The 22,670-nt window shown below is 35.8% G+C and overlaps 2 protein-coding genes across 3 annotated transcripts; both read right to left on the reverse strand.

Annotated features, from left to right (window-relative positions):
• Positions 1-1,171: 1,171 nt before the first annotated feature.
• Positions 1,172-7,483, reverse strand: LOC114163006 (uncharacterized). 2 transcript variants are annotated; one of them, XM_085667041.1, is made up of 7 exons: positions 6,994-7,479; positions 5,146-6,602; positions 4,805-5,056; positions 3,899-3,979; positions 2,753-2,945; positions 2,449-2,651; positions 1,172-1,394 (listed from the first exon to the last, which is right to left on the reverse strand). In XM_085667041.1, the coding sequence occupies exons 2-7, from the start codon at positions 6,352-6,354 to the stop codon at positions 1,338-1,340; spliced, it is 1,995 nt and encodes a 664-aa protein (XP_085523167.1). In that variant the 5' UTR covers positions 6,355-6,602; positions 6,994-7,479; the 3' UTR covers positions 1,172-1,337. The 2 variants fall into 2 exon arrangements, with proteins under 2 accessions (XP_085523167.1, XP_085523168.1); XM_085667042.1 differs by lacking the exon at positions 3,899-3,979 and having other exon boundaries at positions 6,994-7,483.
• Positions 7,484-17,759: 10,276 nt separating this feature from the next.
• On the reverse strand, positions 17,760-22,165 carry LOC114163564 (putative serine/threonine-protein kinase At1g54610). Its single transcript, XM_085666580.1, has 7 exons — positions 21,572-22,165; positions 21,157-21,441; positions 20,138-20,455; positions 19,294-19,521; positions 19,121-19,221; positions 18,912-19,032; positions 17,760-18,398 (listed from the first exon to the last, which is right to left on the reverse strand). The coding sequence occupies exons 1-7, from the start codon at positions 21,866-21,868 to the stop codon at positions 18,075-18,077; spliced, it is 1,674 nt and encodes a 557-aa protein (XP_085522706.1). The 5' UTR covers positions 21,869-22,165; the 3' UTR covers positions 17,760-18,074.
• Positions 22,166-22,670: the final 505 nt, after the last annotated feature.

The raw sequence follows: 22,670 nt of genomic DNA on the forward strand, positions 1-22,670 counted from the left end.
CTGTCAGGGTTGTCGGGCCCGTCCAGGTCGTCGGGCCCGTCCAGTTCGTCGGGCCCGTTCGGGTCATTGAGCTCGTTCTGGTCGTCAAGTTCGTCTTGGTCATCAAGTTCGTCCTGGTCGTCAGGCCCGTCCGGGTCGTCGGGCCTACCAGGCTCGTCTGGGTCGTCAGGCCTGTCAGGCCCGTCTGGATCATCGGGCTCGTTCGGGTCATCGAGCTCGTCCGAGTCTTCTGGTCCGTCCGGGTCATCGAGCCCGTCCTATTCGTCGCGACCATCTAGGTCGTCGGGCCCGTCTGGGTCGTCTGGTCCTTCTAGGTCGTCGGACCCGTCCGGGTCGTCGAACCCGTCCGGGTCGTCGCGGTCGTCCTGGTTGTCGGACCCATCTGGATTGTCGGGCGCGTCTAGGTCATAAGGCCCGTCATGATCGTCGGGCCCGTCTTGATCGTCGGGCACATCCGGATCTTCGGACCTGTATGTATCGTCGAGCCTATCCGGATCGTCGGCCATGTCCGAGTCATCATGCTCGTCCGGTTCGTCTGTGTTGTCGGGCCCATCCGGGTCGTCGTGCCCATTCGGATCATTGGGCCCGTTCTGGTCATCGAGTCCGTTCGGGGTTTCGGGGTTTTGGGCTCATCTGTTTTGTTGGGCCTGTCCGCATCGTTGATGTCTTTTGGATCGTCGGGCCCATCTTGGTCATCGTGCTTGTCCGGGTCGTCAAGCCCGTCCGGATCGTCAGGCCTATCGGTGTTATCAGGCACGTCTAGGTCTTTAGACCCATCCAGTTTGTTGGGCCGATTTTGGTCTTCGGGCCTTAAGGCACGTCCGGGTCGTTGAGCCCGTCTGGGGCTTCGGACTTGTCTGGGTGATTGGAGCCTGTTTGGATCTTCGGACCCGTCCGGGTCGCTCGACTTGATCTTTGACTCTGGCTTAATGTAGTATTATTTGTGGGGCCTAATCCACCTTAGCCCTAGCCCTAAGACACTAGAGAGGGGGCTTTGGGGGCTGGGACTTTTTTTTGGCCCCCTCATTTGGGGGTCCCTAAAAGGGGGCTTTATGAAGAGTGGGCCAGAGCTGGCCCATGGGCTAGGGACCAAATTGACACCTCTACCTACTATTGTGTCATCTGAATGTGATGAGCAGTAGTAGGAGAACATAAGCACACTCATTAAGGGTCAAAGAAAATAGTACTATGTATCAAATATGAACAACTAGAATACAAATTTTACAAATTATTAGTTACATAGAGGCAAATGGCACGAAAATAGAAAGAAATGAATTGTTGTGTACAATATTTACAACTGTATATATACAAAAAGCATTGAGGCGGACAGAGGCATTTCAGCAGCTGATGTCGAAGTATTTTGGATTAGAAGGGAAATGATATTCCACATGTAACTGCACACGAAATAATTATTAGATGAGACAAAAAGAAATGGGAAACCAGTAAGTGGCAAACTTTCCATAACTGATGCTTAACAATGTTTGAAAGCGTATTAAATAAAGTGCAATGTTCTTCAAGCTCAATACTGTTAGATTAACATATATATAGTGAAGACATTGCAAGTCTTTAACAATTCATTAAGGTTGCACATTGTTAGCAGTCTCATGTTGAGTAGGATGACCAACTTAAACCTTGAGATGTTCTCACCTAATGGACTAGTTGAATTGAACTCTACCCATGTAATTAAGCCCTAACAACGATTAGAGTTATTATTAGAGTTATAAAGCAATATCTTAGTCATCGACTCATATAAGGACAAAATATTAAGCCACTTGTGCAACTAACGATCACTAGATATATAGTTTTACGAAGCTACAACATGCTCAAAACATAATTAAATAAACAAGGTTTCTAATCCAAGACCAGAGGTTCAATTACCAGTTTACAATGCATATAAATCACAAAATCATGCTAAAAAGTTCAATTTTGTGTCAAAGTTAGGCCTTCTTTCTTCATCAAGTAAATGTGAAGCTTGCACTTTTTCTTGGGTCGTTTAGGTTTTGAGCTTTGAATTGTATTTTTCTTTCCTTATACACAATACAATAACCAGCCCCGGTAGCAGTTAATCTGTTGGACATGGATTTGAGTCCAAAATAGTCTGTTTAAATATAAAAGAGTAAAGATGCGTACAAGGACTCTCCTCCATACTTTTACATTGCGGAAGCCTTCTAACAAAGGGATACCTAAGTTTTTTTATGGGCCAAATGCCGTAATTTCATGTTCTTTTTTCTTTGTAATAGAAATGACATGTTATACGGATCAGTTACTTAGATGGTTCAACATTTGAACTGATAGGTCCAGTTTGGTCCATAATTAGTGACTATGGACATGGTTACCCGAGAGTGATTTCTAAGGACACGGAAATGTCCCATAAGACTCTTATTTCCCCCAAGCTATTAGTGCACGAATGTATGAAAAAACACTTCAATCAAATACATATTTGCATACCTTGCCCTCATCAGAATCTGAATGACGATGAGGAAACACTACCCTCATATCATCATACAAATAGAAGCTTCTTTCAGGTTCAACGTCAACAATATTTCTCACTTGTGCAGAGAGAGTGTCAGATTTGCACTTATGAACAGATCTTGAACGTCTTTTAGGAAAAGGACACATAAAGCGAAGGTGAAGAGCATAAAGCAAAATGCCTGTGTTAATAGCATTGTCAAGGACCATGGAAGAAACAAGCAAAAAAATGTCTTCATTAGTGAGGAATGTGATTGAACTAAAAAAAAGAATTCTTTCTTACCAGCCTTTGAACATGTAAAACTATCAAACTCTCCACATTTTAAGGTGAGAAGATCTTTATTATCTCCGTGACTGGTGGCCGTCATCATCTGAGGCTTGTCATCATCTCTAATATCATAATCTTTTTGGCTTTCCTTACCCATCATGGACTTCGATCCAGATGCAGTTAAAGTCACCTTTTGCCGCAAGAATGTCTACTTTAGAGGAATACAAGAAAAGCTCATTAAACATGGAACTTGTAAAAATTTTGGTATAAAACAGTGTATTGGAAGGGATAGAAATGATATTCGCATTACTTTAACAAAACCAGGCTTCAGTGCCAAGCCCAAAAGGTTTTGCAGACTGACCATTCCAGGCATGATAAGGGCAGGTACAATTTAATTTACTAAATCAGTGTCCATTTAAAAACTTGCTCATCATCCTCAATATACGAGGACACAGAAAAATTTATGCGATTACTCTGTTATACATCAAGCAATCATTGATTAACTGCTGTTGGAATAGAGATCAAACCAGCAAAGGTCTTTAATGTTGAGGCCCTGGTATAATGCAGTCTATTTAAACCAAGTTGGTCCAATTGGCCATTATACGCCTTTTAACTCAGATTGTATCCGATCATTTGCATCACTGTTTTCATTATAATTAGGTTCAGTATTACTGAATTTGCTCCAATCGTATATTCTATCATTTACATATGACATTAGTTTCTATATAAAAGTACTTTTAAGATGTTAATATATATGAAAACAAGATGGTCTCTTACATCAATATTCCAAACTATAATACATCTTTTTAATATGTTCAGGTTAAAAATTTTATTAATACTGTCATGAACCAACTCTCCCAAAAAGCTTGATATAATGACTCTTACACGAGTCATTTGGGCGTAAAGTATGCACAACAATCATATCCTGATATTCAATCCTTATTAGAAAAACAGGGTGAAAGGATTGAAGTGGAGCCCATTTGATCAGAGACTAGGATATACCATACATGAACCAAATAGTTTAAGAATAATCTTTTCTTTCTTTCTTTCTTTCTTTTTTGTATTTCTCCAACCACATCAAGTAAAACCAGCTAGGGAGAACTATATAACATGCAAATCGATGGCTTCCTGAGACAAAACTTTGAATGTGATATATCCTACCTTGGTACCAGCTGGCATGTCACTCAAATCATAATTGCAGAAGAAGGTATGGATAGGTGTCCTCTCTGGATTGCTGAGAACCTGCGTTGGGTAAGTTAGTTTGTCACAAACAATTTGGTACAACCATGTAGATTTCCACACGTTACATCTTGTTGTTTCCACACAGAACCATGGCTATGAAACTCATGTTTTAAACAAAGCCACATTACTGATTTACCACCATATCGCCCTTCCTCTGGCAAGTATGATCCTAGTTTAGAAATCATGACTAAGTTAGAGTATAAAACCAGATGGGCAAGGGTAAGAATTTATTTTGGTTGTTAGTATTTAGGCAGTGATTTGAGATGGCAAGGGTGATACTGAACAAATACCTACTAATCATGCATCCAGAATCAAACCAAGGTGGCACTGACAATGGCAAAGTCACTTTCATTCTGAAACCAGTGATGAAAGCAGGCACAACATATTTGTTTTATCACACACTGTTTCTTGGCGTATACAGCTTATAATAAAGCTTTCAAATTGATCATATATTAGATTTGAATATAATTTAACATCAATCCAAGATTTGTGGTGCACTAGTGACAGACCAAGAATCACTGCTAGCTAACACACTCTACACACTATGTGTCCAGTAGTCACTTATTTTAATATCCAAATAAGCAATTGTATTTACCTTCAAAAATCTAACTGATAAGAGGCATCATCATATAATGCTACCATGTCATGCTTTATAACAGAATTAAAAATATTGAATAGACGATAGAGTATTCAAAATATTAAGTAATGCATGAAGTCTTCAACGCTCTGCATTTCCATTTTCTTGTTACATATACATATAAATGCATTCAAAGAAAGAAGGGAAGGAATTTCGATAACAACTACAAAGGTCTTATAGTGAATTACCAGTTGAATACGTCCTTTCATAGGTATACGTATGCGGGGCTTTTCAGATCGTGATTCATCCATGCTAAGGGTTCTCTGAAATTTGGCAACTCTAGCCTTGCTTGATAGTAGCTTTCCTAAAAGATTTATTGAGGAATAATAAAGTAAGTACTTGTCTCCATCGACGCTGGTTACTGCAAATGGTATTTTTTGTGACTGAGGTGAGAAATTGCCTCCAGTTACATTAAGCATGGCAAGAAAGCCTTCAATTTTCTGCAAAAACAAAAAACACAACAATTAGATATAAAATAACAGAAAGGGAAGACAAATTGTGCCCAACTATATATGAAGATAATTCCAACCTGACAAACTTTTCCAGATAGTAGGCGACCAGATAGCAAAGATTCCTCAAATGAACCAACCAGGGACCTTCTAATAACTGGAAGTCTACTCACAGTTCCACATAATTTGGTATCCTGAGGAGGAAAGCTACCAGGATGAGTCCAACACTCTTTCAAATCTATTATGTTATCAGGAGTAAACAGGTCAGACTTTTGCTGCATATTATTGGAATTCAGCTTTGATTTTCTTGGTATCTCCAGTTCAGAAAAACTATCAAGCGATTGTTCAACATTTTTAAAAGTCAAATTGTCATCATCCAAGATAATATCAATATTTCTGTATCCCCCCAAATTTTTATTTTTAGAAGATTCTTTACCCAGAGGAGACAAAGGGAAGGGAGGTGGTGACACATTTTCTTGGGGTATAGACATTGCAGCAGTTTGAGACCTTGTTTTAGTTGTCTCTACAGAAACATTACGTACTGAACATGATTTGAACTGCTCATAAGACCGTGGTTCTCCATGTTCACAACGTGAATGGTGATGACTACTAGATACAATATGGTTCATATTAGATTCATTGCACGATGACTTAGTAAGTCCCTGAAAACAAGATGTAGACCAGATCATGGAGGGGATACGATTGTTGTTTCCAATATGAACCTTCTTATTATACTCAACAGAATTATCATCACCAACAGACCCAAATTGATAAATACCACCACCAATGTCTAGTGTGTCACCTTTAAAATGATCCGTAAGCAGCATCCCGCTCAAAGGTGACAATAACCGCTTTCTGACTTGTGACTCAGAAGCTTCAATTGCATCACTGGTGACATTAAACACAGTTGACGAATATCCATTTCCATCATAACCATTAACACGAGGTGTTGATGCTCTTATTTGAAAACCTACTGTCCTAGGTATAGGTTTCTGCATAGTTTCCCTAGCATTAACGGATAACCAGCCAATTTGTTCTATGGGATCAACCTTTAACTTAGCATCTTTACACATACTTGAAATTTGGGATTCTTTTGAAAGCTCTGGAACATTTTTTCTTTCAGATTTAAGCACATCAGTGTGTATACAATTACCCAGGTCTTCACCAGCCAAAAAGTTCACCCCGTAGTGGCTAATGCTGGTTACTCTAGGCACAGTTTGCACAAATGTGCCTAGCGATGCTGCCACTTCCTCTGCAGTGCAGCCTGAACACAGCTGTGGCAACCCCATTTTTATTTTTCTGGCAGGTTTCTTCTAAATTTTCCAAAACGATTCACTTCTTCAATTACTATCTTTCTTTCATCATCACCATCTTCTAAGTGTATTCATGTATCAGCATTGCTACATTTATGTTTCAACTGTATTCTAAAAAACACAGCCAGAACCAGCGCAGTTGCAAATAAATTGATTCCCTCCAACGAAAAGTTAAAATCTTATAGATCACACTTTACAGCATCATCACAATAGGAAGCACTCTCCTGTAGAAATGAAGAAATTATTGGTAAGTTCCTACAGATAACAGAATGCATAAACATGCACTCACCTTATCACATTTCTTACAACATTCTTTTTCTCAGGTATTTAAATTGCTGAAGTTTAACGATAAATTAATCTCTGGAGACAACAAGGAATATTCTAACACACCCTTTAAAACCCAATGATTACCACTTTGCCCTTAAACCCAGACAACCAATCTTATATAGCAAGGGGAAAAACCACTAGTTCACAAGTTTTATTTGCATGACCTGGATTAAAAATTAATGTGAAGCACATAATTGTATTTATCCTTAAAACCACACACGAAAAACACGGAATCCCCAAATGCAAGACCCTCGTATGTTTCTCTAAGCCATCAAGTGTTTAAAGTACCGAAACAAGGAGCTGTAGGGCGTGAGGAAAAGACCCGCCGCAACGTGCGGTTCAAACGACAATCAGATAATCCATACGTATGCTCAAAATTCAATCTTGATTCCACAATTCACTAACGGGGCCAATCAAACAAAGAAATGTTAGCAAACTCCACAACGTTAAAGTACTAATATGTCTAACAATGTTCTTCTTCTTCATCCTCCTTGAAGAGAGTTGTGTTGTTGAAGCTGGGAGGTATTAGCATGTCTCACGTAAAACGGGGTTGGGTGTTCGGCGTTGGTGGATGATGATACGATACGAATTCATAGCCAGCGCTGGTAGAAGCAATCAATTTGTGGGGCATGGCTTAGCCAGAATTTTCTGGCTGTCTGTTTTTGTACTTTGAAAACAACAACTTGAAAAAGGGAAACCTCAAGTTGGGTTTGTGAGTTCGAGTCAAGTTGCGGTTCTCTTTTCTTTCTTTCTTTGTATAGCATTTCTGCCCGTGACGTGTGTCAAACCATATCAACAAATGCAAGAGCATGTTTATATTTTTAGGACCATTTACCTTCATACCAACCTACATTCTTTGATAAAAATATATGCAGCTCTGTTTCTCATTATCGACTATATCCGCTGGCGTTACGTATTTAGCTTGGAAACGAACTTTATCCATTTGCTTATTATAACATGTTCATTTCCATTTCTCCATTTGGGATGTACCTGTGCCTTTCATTTCCTGAGATGGATTAGCTGATTAACTTTAGCTCTTATCACCCCCAATTCCTATTCTTATCCTGCACGTAAATAAAAATTATAAAATTTCGTTAGTTGATTAACTTTACCTCATATCACCCCTCAATTCCAACTCTTATCCTGCACGTAAATAAAAATTTAAAAAATTGATGATAGGTAGTCGGTATCCTTTCCAATGTACAAAAATTTTCTCTATTTAACAAATCTTCTTCAAAATGCCTTTTATATATTAATCTATTTTGTAGTCAATAAATAATATAAGATATACTAATTCTCTCACATCTTAGTCAATGAAAAATAATTGAGTAAAATGTATTTTTACTCAATTATACATGAATAGTTCATATATGAAAAAAAAATATTTTATTTTAGGCTTATTAAGTATTTAAAATTTCAAAATTTTTCAATTGAATCTCTACAATTAAGTGTGGCTGTTAACTTTGTGATGTGAAGATTATCTTGCTCTGTCACATCACTCTCTACCAGGGATGACAATGGGAGTGGAGCTGGGGTAGGTTTCGCTTTCCCATATCTAGGGATGTCAACGGAGCAGGAGCGGTTAGGATACGAGTAGTAGCTCCCCCGTACCCTACTTGTTGGATAAATATCTGTCTCATACTTGTACCCATATTCATGCGGGTATCCGTATTGTGGGCACCCACATATTTTTTTAAAATCCACGGGTATCTACGGGTACCCGCAAATATTTATAAAAAGAAAATTTTAATATTTAACAACAAATTTTAACTATACATTCAAATAAAAATATAATGCATAACATTTATAAATTTAAAAAAGTGCAAATAACCCATTTAAATAGTGTTGAATGAGAGTTTACAAATAAATGGAGATTTTTCAAAATCAATTGATAAAAAATAACCCATCCAAAATCAATGTGCTAATATTTTAATCATTTTTTTATTTTTTTAATTTAAATTATAGTATAGCGGGTACGGGTATCCACGAGTACGGATACTATGATACTCGTATCTGCCTTGTTAACATGCGTGTATAAAAAAAACATGATACTCGTTACCTGCGGGTATCCATTTTCAATATCCATTTCCTACGTGTTGCGGGTTTTATTGCAAATACCCCGCGGGTACGGATTTTTTTGACATCTCTACCCATATTCATTCCTATAGAAAAAATTCATCATCATCCCTATACCCAAATTCAACGGGTATCAAATTTTTGTCTCATCCTCATTTTCAATGGATATCGGGTATATTCTCGTACTCATACTCATACATGTCTTCTTATTATTTCAATATTAATTAATTGATTTTTATAAAATGATAAAAAATCATGGTAAAGGAAACATAATATTATCAAATATTCAATATTAAGAGGAGGGTTATTTTTTTGATATCAAATATTTAGAAAGAAATTATAATCGTATAAATTTTAAATTAGAATACCAAATAAAATTTAATGAGAACCAAAACACTTATTCAATTAAGAAACATTAATGGTACCTAGTTAATAAAATTTAAAAACATTTTTAAGAAAATATAAAAGGAAAACAAATATTCAAATTAAAACATATTTTAAATGTCTATTTACTTTAATTTTTTAAATTTTAATGAATATCTTTTTTTTACACTAATAAAAGTTATAATACATCACTTAATCAAAATCACCCCAAAGAACAAATATTAAGCTAAAAATAATAAAATTTTAACATAGATATTGTATTTTTTAAACTTCAATATATGTTCGATGTTTATAAAAAAAATTGTGTCAATAATATCAAATTTTAAAAGGTTAAATTATGACTTTGGTCCCCATTTTCGTAGCAAAATATCGATTTGATTCCTCTATTTTTTTTATCTCAATTTGGTCCCTGTTTTGGAAAATTGGATGCAATTAAGCTCTTTCTGTTAGTGGTGCAGTAACAGCGTTAAAGGTGTGCCACGTGTCAATCCTTGAATCTTTTGAATTTTTTTTTCTTTTTTTTTTTGAATTTTTTGAATTTTTTTTTAAATTTTAAAAAAAATTAAAAAATGTGCCATGTGTCAAACTGATGTTGTGCCACGTGGCAGTGACAGTGTGATGTGGTAGTGACAATGCTACGTGTCACTATTATGTTAGGTGTCACTTCCTCATTCTCAATTTAGTCCTGTATTTTCATTTTTGTTTCAATTTAGTTCCAATTTTTATAAAAATTGTGCAATTTCATCCCTCACTAAATTGAAACAAAACTTAATTTTTACATAATTGTTATACACCACTAACGGAAAGGACTTGATTGCATCAAATTGCTAAAGATAGGGACCAAATTGGGATAAAAAAATAGAGGGACCAAATCGATATTTTACTACAAAAATGGGGACCAACCACATAATTTAACCATTTGGATATTGTAGTGACAAAATTACAATATGATTGATAATGAGTTTTAGAAAATAAACAATAATTACATAAAATATATCAAAATAGTATTCTACATTATAAAAATAAACAACAAATAAAAATATTAAAAATTATCAAATATGTGTCTTAGAAACAATTTGAGAGACTATTGAATGAAATCGCACAAAGGAAACCAAATCTATAATTAAATGTATGATAAAATGAAAAATACCCTAGAGAGCTAAGAAAACTTTTTAAATATCAACATAGTCAATGGTAGAGAAATAATGAAAATTATTTTAGCAAAATAAAAGAGTTCTTCAAATAAAACAAAAAACAAATTATTAACAATCGAATAAAGAAGACAATTTTTTTATATTACCAAGTAAATGAAAGTTTTATGCTATTAAATGTTAGAAAAAGCAGAAGACAAATTAAAATGTTGAAGCAAGATTTTGATGATGATAAAAGAAACCTAAAAGCCAACAGGAAGACAATATGAAGACAAGAGTTTTATGTTTAAAGTTATCTTGTAAAATGTTTAAAGTGCTTAGAATAGCTTAGAATCAACAACTAGATCATAACTCTTGCATTTTTGTAAAAATCAATGTGATAATCGATTATTCTAAGCTGAGTTCAATTTTTCAGAAAAGCACTTGAATAATCGATTATCAATCCAAGATAATCGATTATCTGCTCAAAGTGTTGTTTTCGAAAAATACACTGTAATAATCGATTATCACTAGTGATAATCGATTATCCCTGTCAATTTGAACGTGACTGTTTAGTTTTTTTTGACCTAATTTTTGAAACCCCTATTTAAGGAACATCAGAGTTACTTCGAACTTACCTTTTTGAGAAGCTAGAGTGGCAGTGTTGTGACTGCAAAGAGAGTTCTCTGAGTCTTCTTGTGTTGTGACTGCAAAGAGAGTTCTCTGAGTGTTCTCAAAAGAGCTTTGAAAAACCTAGTGTGTGTAGAGCGATAACTTTTCCTAAGAGGGTTTCTAGGAGATTGAGTGTTGTTGTTGTTGCAAGGAAAGCTGGGTCAAATTCTCAGTGTGATTCAGAGAAAGGTTGTTCATCTCTTGTGGCTTCAAGAGAGTTGTTATCTGTTTGTAATATGATATTTGTTAGTGATTGAGGTATCTCTTTATTTGAAAAGATTAACAACTGGACATAGGATCTTTTGATCTAAACTAGTATAAATATATGTGTCAATTCTTCTTCTTTATCTCTTTATTTTATCTACTATTGCTTTTAAAGGAATTGATATTTAAATTAATCGATAAAATTTCGAAAATTTTTTAAAGTATTAATTTTAATATTAAAAACCAATTCACCCACCTCTTGGTTTTTGTCCAAAAGTTAAACATTATAATGTGCGATACCAACATTAAACACTTAAATTGAGAGTGTTAAACATTCTCATGTGAAAGGAAAATATAGGATAAATAAAAATATTAAAAAGTAGTAGAAATATTCAAATGTTAGACATAAAAAATATTTAATTGACATACATCTTTTAAACATAATTGCATAAAGGTTATGATAAGATGAAAAGTATATTGGAGATGTGAATAAATTTCATGACAAACCTAACAATTAGAAGAAATAAAAAATAATATATATATATATATATATATATATATATATATATATATATATATATATATATATACGGTTACTTAATTAACTGTAAATATTTTAATTATTTAAACGGGTATTGGAATAGGGACAAGACAAATATGTACATCCCCTAACCAGTTGAAAAAGTCGAAAATACCCCATCTCCGTACCAATTCAATCCGAGGATCCTATTCCCTATACATGTCAACATATAATATTTTGTTACAAAAGATCCAAAAGACGAAATCTTTTCAAAATATTTACTATATAAAACAAAAATTATTTTTAAATTTAATTAAAATTATAAAAGTATAAATTAAAAACATACAAAATACAAAACATACAAAATTACAAAAATATAAAACAGTAACGGTAAAATGATGAAAACAAAATTATAAAACTAAAATTTAAAAAGTTTAAAATTGAAAATATTAACATATTACAAAATTACCAAATTATAAAAATATTTAAAAATATAATTTCATAATAGCAAACTTATGAAATTATGAAATTTAAAAATATAAAATTATAAAATTATCTAACAATGGAACTAGTTACAAAATTACAAAATTAAGAAATAATGAAAATAATAAAATTATAAAATCATAAAATTATCAAATTGAAAATTTTTTATTTAGTTATAATTCTATAATTTTATAATTTTATAATTTTATAATTTTATAATTTTATAATTTTATAATTTTATAATTTTATAATTTTATAATTTTATAATTTTATAATTTTATAATTTTATAATTTTATAATTTTATAATTTTATAATTTTATAATTTTATAATTTTATAATTTTATAATTTTATAATTTTATAATTTTATAATTTTATAATTTTATAATTTTATAATTTTATAATTTTATAATTTTATAATTTTATAATTTTATAATTTTATAATTTTATAATTTTATAATTTTATAATTTTATAATTTTATAATTTTATAATTTTATAATTTTATAATTTTATAATTTTATAATTTTATAATTTTATAATTTTATAATTTTATAATTTTATAATTTTATAATTTTATAATTTTATAATTTTATAATTTTATAATTTTATAATTTTATAATTTTATAATTTTATAATTTTATAATTTTATAATTTTATAATTTTATAATTTTATAATTTTATAATTTTATAATTTTATAATTTTATAATTTTATAATTTTATAATTTTATAATTTTATAATTTTATAATTTTATAATTTTATAATTTTATAATTTTATAATTTTATAATTTTATAATTTTATAATTTTATAATTTTATAATTTTATAATTTTATAATTTTATAATTTTATAATTTTATAATTTTATAATTTTATAATTTTATAATTTTATAATTTTATAATTTTATAATTTTATAATTTTATAATTTTATAATTTATAATTTTATAATTTTATAATTTTATAATTTTATAATTTTATAATTTTATAATTTTATTGTAAGGCCCCATTTTTCCTGCCCCATTTTTCCTGCCCCAGAGGTTAGTGGGCTGCCCCTAAGTGGGCCTAAGGGTTGGCCCAATGTATATAAACCCTGCTATGTTGCCCTAATCCCACCTCACATTCACTCTTTCAGAAACCAGCCGCCATCCCTCACTACCTCTCACGAAAAGCTCTGCTAGGGTTTACCCTAATGTCCCCCTCCTTCAAGCTCAAACTCAGTCCTACTCACGTAAGTCGTCCCTTGACTCATGCTTCTGTTTTCATGGTCTATGTTTGCTGTTATTGTTAGGGTTTAGTAATAACCCGCCTCCTTTCTTCTGTTTCACCGTCCGTTCCAGCTGCTGACCACCCTAAGGACAGTTTGGTCTCCTGTGTGCGTGTCGGAGCGTTCCGCTAACTTGATTTCCAGGTACGGGAAGTTAGGGTTCTAGTTTCGAGTCTTTTTAGAAATGTTTCTGCGTTGGTTGTTGATTGCATAGTTGGATCTGTCGTTTTGATGCGTGAAAATACTTTGCATGTGTTGTTTGGTCGGAAAACATGGCTGTTGCAGTGAAGAACAGTGGCGAGACCTGTTAATCTCGCCTAAGCGAGATGAAACAGGGAGCTCGCCTAGGGTTATTGCACGAAAGGTCGCCTGGGCGACCTGCTCGAAGTTTTGAGCGAGGGAACACCTCGCCCAGGCGAGAGGGTTCTCGCTTAAGCGAGATCCCGTGATGTTCCCTGAGTGCTCCATCGAACCCTAGCCTAGGCGAAGGGAAGGCTCACCTGAGCGAGCACGTCTCGCCTGAGCGAGATTCCCCAGCCTGAGCGAGGGATTGGGCGAGGCAGTGCGCTGTTTGGGTGTTCGTTCATCCTTGGATGATTGTTATTGGTTTGGGCGTGAATTGTATGATGAGAAACATGTATATAATGGAGTGTGGTGCATGCTTGGCATGAATTACGAATTTTGTATGACGAGTTTGGTATGAAACCTCACATGTGAAATAAATGAGTGGTTTGGAACTAAAGGAACTTGGTATTAATGTGAGACGAGGCCCTAGACTCATTGGGGTGGTGATGATCGGAGGTATGGATTTGAGATGTGATTGATATGAGGATTAAACTTCAAGGGTTGATATGGAATTGTAAAATATAATTTAATATTCTCTTATTGCTGATTTATGAATGTTGGTCCGTGTCAGTGTGTAATTCCTTGGGGTCTCTAGGTGAGACCTCTAGGGTCGCGCTTCAGTGGTAGGGACGTAATTCCATGGCCCTGCTAGTGGGTGTTCATGGTGGTGCCCCATCTGTATAACTAGGTAAGAATTCAAGGTAAGGTTGCATCCTGACGCTCCGAGGAGCCAGTTAGTCTCACTTAGAGCGGACTGACTCTTGTGGTGGGAGTAGCAGGAGGCCTGAAACTCATTAAGGGCTAACCTTGTGGTGGGAGAGATTTTGATTCATCGTAACACTGGTAACACATAGCTCAGGATCGAGCAGCTCAGGGTCGAGCAGGGGTATCCACCACAAGTGCAAGCATCCGCTGAATCCGACCAAGTTATACGTATCCGGATGAGTCGAGTCGAGTCGTAGTGTATTGAATGAAGAGTCATAACATGTTTGGTTGATATGTGGATGAGATGATGAAAATATACTTGATTGCATGTTGAATATGTTGTTGGCTCTAGCTTACCCGTTTTGTTGCATGGTTGTGATGTATGTGGCTGTTCTTTCTTGCGATGATCATCAACTTGGTTGATGGGAGCAGATGGGCGAGGCTCTCGTGGTCAACCAGGGAATGACGACTCCGCTACTTAGCCATCTGGGCTAGATCTCGAACGTCTTTCTTTCATGTTTCTTTAGGGCTATGGCCCCTGTATTCGTGGTTATTAGATTGTAAACTTTTAGTTAAACAGCTATCCTGCTTTTGTTGGCATCGTGGTGTGCCTAGCTAGTTTTGTAGGGGTGAGGTTGAGAACCTCAGGACTACGCTGCTATACTTTATCGCGTGACGTTTCCTTTAATTTCGTTTAATAATTAAATGGGACGTTACAGGTTGAGAACCCCAGGACTACGCTGCTATACTTTATCGCGTGACGTTTCCTTTAATTTCATTTAATAATTAAATGGGACGTTACATTTATAACTTTATAATTTTATATCTTTATAATTTTATAATTTTACGATTTTATGATTTTATAATTTTATAATTTTATAATTGTGTATTTTTATAATTTTATAATTTTATAATTTTATACTTTTTTAATTTTATAATTTTATAATTTTATAATTTTATAGTTTTAGACTTTTATAATTTTACAATTCTATAGTTTATAATTTTACAATTTTATAATTTTATAATTTCATAATTTTAAAATTGTGATGTAAAAATGCTATAAATATTTGGAAAGATGTCATCATCAATGTCTTATGTAACTAAATATTATATGACAAAATTTATGAAAACTAACAATGTAAAATAACTGTTACATCATAAAGTTAATAATCATGCTTAAACTCAATTGAAAAGTTTTATAATTCTAAAAGCTCAATACACCTTAGAAATTTACTACTGACTTAGTTGAAAATTTTCACTGGAACTCAAAACATAATTAAATATTACATAATCATAAAAGTTCATAAGATATTCTAACTGTCTCATAACTCATACCTTGGTCGATTAAAAATAATTGACTAAAATTTATGAATAGTTCATATATGGAAAATTGTATTTCATTTTATCCTATTTTGTATCTTCTGAATATTTGTAAAAATTGTAAGGCCCACTTTTCGTTCTGCCCCTTTTCTTTAAGGTTGCCCCTAACTATTGGGCCTTAGGGTTAGCCCAAAGGGAAAAACAGACCTAATCTGCCCCAAATACTAACTTGTGTTCACTTTTTGTAAAACAGAACCCTCACCTCCTTAGAGCTGCTGTCATATTCCTCCGCTAGGGTTCCACAGTATACTCAGCTTCACGTTCAGCTTGACCCCGTTTTGCTCACGTAAGTATTCCCAACCCATACTTTTCAATCTCTAGCCCTATTTCCATGGGCAGTGTTAGAGCTCCGGTATTAAACGCCCTCTGTTCTTTTTTTCCAGCTTCTTAATCTTCTCCTAGAGTTGTGGTGCTCCGTTGTTTGGTGTCAAGGCCTTAAAACTAGCTTATTCCAAGTAAGGGAAGCTAGAACGCTTCTGTTTGTTGGTATGATTGCAGTTGTTTGTATTTGTTTCGTGAATGGTTGAGTTGTGTGTTGTTGTGGATGTATAAGCTAGTTTGCATTTTTGTTTGGGTATGAGATATGACTGTGGTAGGGAGAAATAGTGGCGAGGTTCGACACACTCGCCCAAGCGAGCTTGTCTCGCCTAGGCGAGACTTGTAGGAACAAACCAGAGCTGCACTCGAGCTCTCGCTCAGGCGGAAGCTCTTGTTTTGAGCGAGGTACTATCTCGCTCAGGCGAGAGACGCTCGCCTAAGCGAGGACGCGTGAGAGCCTTGGGCTTGTTGCTCCTGTTTTAGCCCAGGCGAGGAACCTCACCTTTGTGCGAGGAGAGCTCGCCTAAGCGAGCCATGTGAAAGCCTCCAAATGCCCCTGTCGCGATCTCGCATAAGCGAGGGTCCACTGCTTAAGCGAGGGCACTCCTCTCGCCTAAGCGAAGATTCCTAGCTTGAGCGAGATCCGCTGCGAGTTGTGTTGTTTCCTTCACTTGGCTAAATGAAATGTTTGATTTATGATGTACCCTATATAATGTATGAGACCTGGGAAATGAAATACATGAGATATGCTGTGGTTATAAATTGGATTGATATGATTGCATGATCTCGACATGTGAAACAAATGAGATGGTTGGTGCTAAAGTGGCATGGTATTGGCATGAGATGAAATTCCACAACTATGGTTTGAGAGTAATGAATGGGTATGGAACCACTGGGAAAGAAATGAAAGAGGTGAATTATAAGGAGTTAGTATGTGACATATATGTATATGTGTGATAAACCCTTCTTGTTTGGTCCGTGTTAGTGCGTAATTCCTTGGAAATCTCTAGGTGGGATTTCAAGGTCGTGCTTCAGTGGTCGGGACGTAATTTCATGGCCCCCTATTAGTGAGTGTCCATAGTGGTGCCCCATCTATATAACTTGTTAAGGATTCAAGGTAAGGATTGCATCCTGACACTCTAAGGAGTCAGTTAGTCTCACTTAAAGCGGACTGACTCTTGTGGTGAGAGTAGCAGGAGGCTTGAAACCCATTAAAGGCTAACCTTGTGTGTGAGGGAATTGATTCATTATAACACTTGTAACACATAGCTCAGAGGTGAGTAGAAGTATCCTTTAATATTCTATCTTCTTTTGTTAGCCTTTGGTTCTTGTATCTAGTATGTTTTAGACATCGTGGTGTGCCTCGAATTTTGTAAAGAGTAAAGTTTAAACTCCTTGACCGCGTTTATACTTTATTTTGTGCGACGCTTCCTTTAATTATTTTATTAATTAAATGGAACATTACACAAATTTATTTCATTTTATGTTATCTTTCTGTACTTAAGATACTTATGAAGAAACTTGTCTGCGTAGATCTTAACTAAATTAAGGAACTTCTATAAATCAGAGCATCTGTGGACGGAAATTTGAGGACTTGTTTAAAAATAATTTACTAGCTACGCTAAGTCGAAACATTTCGAAAGGACCTGAAGAAGTCCTCCCAGAAACTGTACAGCAGAGAATTTAATCCTCTAAATATACAAATGTAGGGATCCCCGTTGTAATGTTGATTATACAACAACTTTATGCCAAATGAAATACAAAAAAAAAAATATAATAGAAGCGACGCGAAAAAACAATTGAAAACCATAGCGATATGCAAAAAAAAATGTATGGTGGCCTAAATCATTGCTAACCTCACTCTACAATGCCAAAATCAGAAGTAACTGATTATTTGCTCCTAAATAACAAATCCATAGAAAGTCCAACTGTTGATGGCTTGAATGGACGCATGAATTTCCATGATGACGCCATCTGGGACTCTTCTTTTTTGGCTTTCCTTCCTCTGTGATGTCCTGCACCAGCATGACTTCTAACAGGTCCAGAAGGTTTTGAATTAAATATCCCTGAGGAAAACGAGATGTCGGGGGCGCCAAGCGAAACTGGCCCTTTATTTGATGCATCCTCTAGATATCCAACAGCTCCATCTTGATGAGGAGGAGGAAATTTCTCACTCTTGCTTTTTGCATTTGCATGCGTTACAACTCTCCACCTCTGAAATTCAGTGAGAAACACATGTAATGGTGCTCAAGGGAGAGCATATAAGACACTAAGTGAAAAGCTCAATTTACCATGCTATCATCGAATCAAACAAAAGTTTCACAAAGCTCCATGTTCTCAAGGAATATAAAATATGATCACCAAAAACAGTTTAAATGACAGGGTAGACATGATCAGAATCCTAAGTAAGAAAATGCTAAAGAATCTACGACTCGATTCTTAAGTTCCAGACTGCATTACAGATTGTAAATCTAACCAACCGCGAAAATCAAGGTTTCATGAAAATATTATGTCAGCTTTAGTATGAAAAGGAAAAATAGAGGAAGCTCGGGCCTAAAAAAGTCATTGATCCAAAGAGTAGAGTACCTATGATATTTCAACTATTCACGGATTTGTACACACACAAGCACGAACTTGGTATAAAGGAATAAAAATTAAAACAAACACAGCAAAACCAGGTGAAGCCAAGAGGATATATCAAACACGACAACTACGTGTCTGACTTACATCTAAGTTTGTTTGGATCTCTGCATTTGCTTCGGGGGCAGGAACAGCCCGGCCACGCTCCCGTGCTCTGCCTCTTTTGACACCATCAACTGCACTAGTTTTTCCACTTAGAGCCTTTTGCCTGAGGAAGAAACGAAAATCATTAGTGAAAAACTAGAGAAAAACAGTTGAGAAGTTAATTATGAAACATGAGAAGAGCAGAAGGGAACCTTCTTGCTTCTTCATCTCTCAGCTTTACATCCAATTCTTTGCTGGGAGGATACTTTGGCAAACTCGATGGTTCACAAGCATAGGGCTCCGTGGTAAAAAACTGCAGATACAAAACATATCAAATTTATTATATCATGAATACAAGGTTAATAAATATACAGTGATCACTCACTTCACTATTCAGTGCTCCTGAGGCAGTTCCACGATCATCAGGATCTATTGCAAGAAGAGTTTCAATTAGAGGTAGAGAAGATGGACGAATGTCTTTGAATGTTTCTGAGATGCAACGTTTATATGGCTGCTGAGGCTTAAAGATTGTAGCATTTGGCAATTTATACTTCCTCCAATATTCCTCAGACGGAGAGCCACACAACTTAAATATTTTGTGCAGCTGTTCAACCTAGCCCCAAGCAACACAAAATTCAGTCATGTATCATCCTGAACATGCTCACTTCAAAAGCCATGAAAAAAAAGGATGTTGGGACACACAAAAAGATACAGACAGTGAAAGTGAAATAGGATGAATCAACTTCAAACATTAGTGCTATAATGTAAAGGGTACAATTTTCACACAGAAAGGGTATAAGCTAAATACGCTGTACTTTCAGATGATAAACTAAATTACTAAACGGTTCTCATTTCAGTTAGCTTCCCTTTCATTTAGCTTTTGTCTTTAAGATAGATTTTGCATTTTAGTTGATATTCTATATCTGCTCCATCAAGATGGTAGATTATTGCCATCACCAAACAAACTAAAAGTCGATGACACTGTCAAACACAAGCCCTCTATCTTTATCCAACTTGTGTGTCTAAGAGAACTTCCCAATAAATTTTTGCCAGTAAAGAAAGATTCCTGTACACGAAGCCTCAAAAGTGACTCTGGGTAAGGAGCAAGATGAATTACAAACTACTGACGGGTACTTAAATATTTATAAACAGATTAGAAGAATCGCAATGAGTATACAAAAATCTGAAGTTTAGAGAACAGAACCTGTAAACAAGTTGAAGAGCAATACCTCTGTTCGGCCAGGCATTATTGGCTTTCCAGCAAGCAGCTCTGCCAAGATGCAGCCAGCACTCCAAAGGTCAATACCCACACCATATAACGTAGCTCCAAGAAGAAGCTCGGGAGGACGATACCAAAGGGTCACCACTCTACTTGTCATTGCCTGTTTTATCTTGGTATCAAAAAAGGTTGCCAGTCCAAAATCTGCAATTCTAAGGATTCCTTCATTGTCTATAAGCAGGTTGGAACCCTTGATATCACGGTGCAACACGCCTCGACTGTGGCAATGCTCAAGACCAGAGAGTAATTGCTTCATAAAGCATTTAACCTGTCATAGAGAATATACTGAGAGACAAATCAGCCTTTCAGTAAGAGTTTTCCTTTTGCTTTTTAATATGAACGAATCTATCCTCCTCCTAGTTCGTCAATAATTAAAAAAGAATCATTGCTTCATACAACTCCACCAAGTACTGAATGCGACAAGACAATCACCACGAATCTAGAAATAACCCTTGAATGATTTAACATTCACATTGCAACAGTTTGCAACTTTAACTGTTAATTCACACGCCTTATAACCAAACCTTTGTTTTCCATTTAAACTAGGGGTAGACTTCAAATAAAAATTATAATGTCTCCATAATAGAAAAATAATCAACCAGACCCTTCTCAACATGTACAAATTTAACGGTAGACTTGCTTCCTCTTTAGATGGAAAGAAAAAATACTCCTAATTAAACAATACATTTACTTCATAGAGAGATATAATAAATGAATTCTCAAAAACACCGAAATCAAAGAAGGGTGAAATAAACAAGAAAGCAAACATACTTAAAATTGTACACGATGCCCATCATCGCCTACAAAGCTCTAGAAGAAAAAGCTATGTCTTGAACAAAGCCCAAATAAAAATCAACAGCACCCAAGGTCTCAAACCTAGTTACATCTCTCATGCCCAATTTTTATCACAACAAAAGAACACGCAAAAATGCATTTAACAAGTAGCACGGCTGCTTAAAATTGTGGTACCTGAGGTTCAGTGAACTTGACCCCTTGGCCAGCCGCAAGCCCTGCGAGATCATGCTCCATATACTCAAACACCAAATATAAACTGCACGACATTCTAGAAGTAACCAAACCCTCAAGCTTCACCACATTGGGGTGATCAAGCCTCCTCAAAACAAGTATCTCTCTCGCCATGAACTTCACACTCTCCGGCTCCAAATTATCAAATCTCACTTTCTTCAATGCCACAATCTTCCCCGTAACCAGGTCCCTGGCCTTGTACACGTTACTATAGGTCCCTTGTCCAATCTGAACAACACGATCATAGAAAACAACATTTACTAAAATAGATCCATTTTTCATTTTTTTATTAACTAATAAAACAAAAAGAAAATTACTTAACAAAAAGTGCAAAATTTAAAATTAAGAGTTTCGAAACCTTAGCAAGCTTCTCGAAAGTGTTGGCTCGACGAGGAGTCCAATCGCCGATTGCTTCGCCGGCGACGGCCATCAACCAAGACGGCCATCCCTGCTGCGTGACAGCGCACGGGTCCAGTCTTGGTTTCCGGCGCTCCAGCGCCGGAAGAGTCCCCGGAAAATCGCCGGTATTCCGGTTCCTTTCCTTATCTCGAACCCTAACGGCATTATTACCTTCTCCGGTAGCAACTTCCCGATGCTCTCTCCGTCGACGGCGCTGATCTCCGGCACGCGCCGGCGTCCCGAGCACGCAACCCATCCCTCACGTGAGGCGGCTTACGGCGGCGGCAGAGCACAGAAAACGCATGGATTCAAGGACAAAAAGCAAACAAAAAACTAAGCAGCCGCAATCCTCGTGATGATTGACGGCGATTTCTGTGAAGAGAGAAGAGGGAAACGGAGAAGAAGGTTTAAGCTGGGTTGAAGAATGTTGCGTTGACGTATGTGTTGTTGTGAGTGTGATGAAGGAGAAGTGAATAGGGTGCAGGGGAAGGGGATTGATTGTGTGGAACGCATGTTGAATAAACGACACAGCGCGTGGGAAATAACGGAAATGCCACTGCGTCTGAAAGTCTGAGCTGGTATTGTCAGTTAAATGGTGGCTATGGAAGGAAGAGGCAGAAAGTCCAAAACGACACATCGTTGTGACGTCACTTATTTGAGACCGTAAAGGTCAAGGAACTGCCATAAAAGTAAAAGGGGAAGAAATTTTTGCCTTTCTCTTCCGTGGAAAACAAGTTCCGCTGTTATTATCTTTTTCATTTCACTATTTTTGTTTTTTGCAATTCTCATTATTTGACTTTCTGGTTGGGACCAGTTATTGCCAGGTTTGAATTGATCTAAATTCCCAATTCAGATTTTAGGTGCAATGATTTAATGGCTTTCAACCAATGGATGATGAAGTTATTGGTTTCAATTCAGTTCTCAAATTGAAATTTTTTGTCAAATCTTCTGACAAATGAAGTTTACTTCTACCCACCCTGCCCAACGTAATAAATTGTGCCCTTGCATTCATTACACCTAACAGAGAAACCATATCTAGAGAGAGAGAGTGAGGGGAC

Source organism: Vigna unguiculata, chromosome 9 (assembly GCF_037176805.1).
Source record: "Vigna unguiculata cultivar grain cowpea cultivar isolate G323 ecotype 2 chromosome 9, ASM3717680v1, whole genome shotgun sequence".
Classification (NCBI taxonomy): Eukaryota; Viridiplantae; Streptophyta; class Magnoliopsida; order Fabales; family Fabaceae; genus Vigna; species Vigna unguiculata.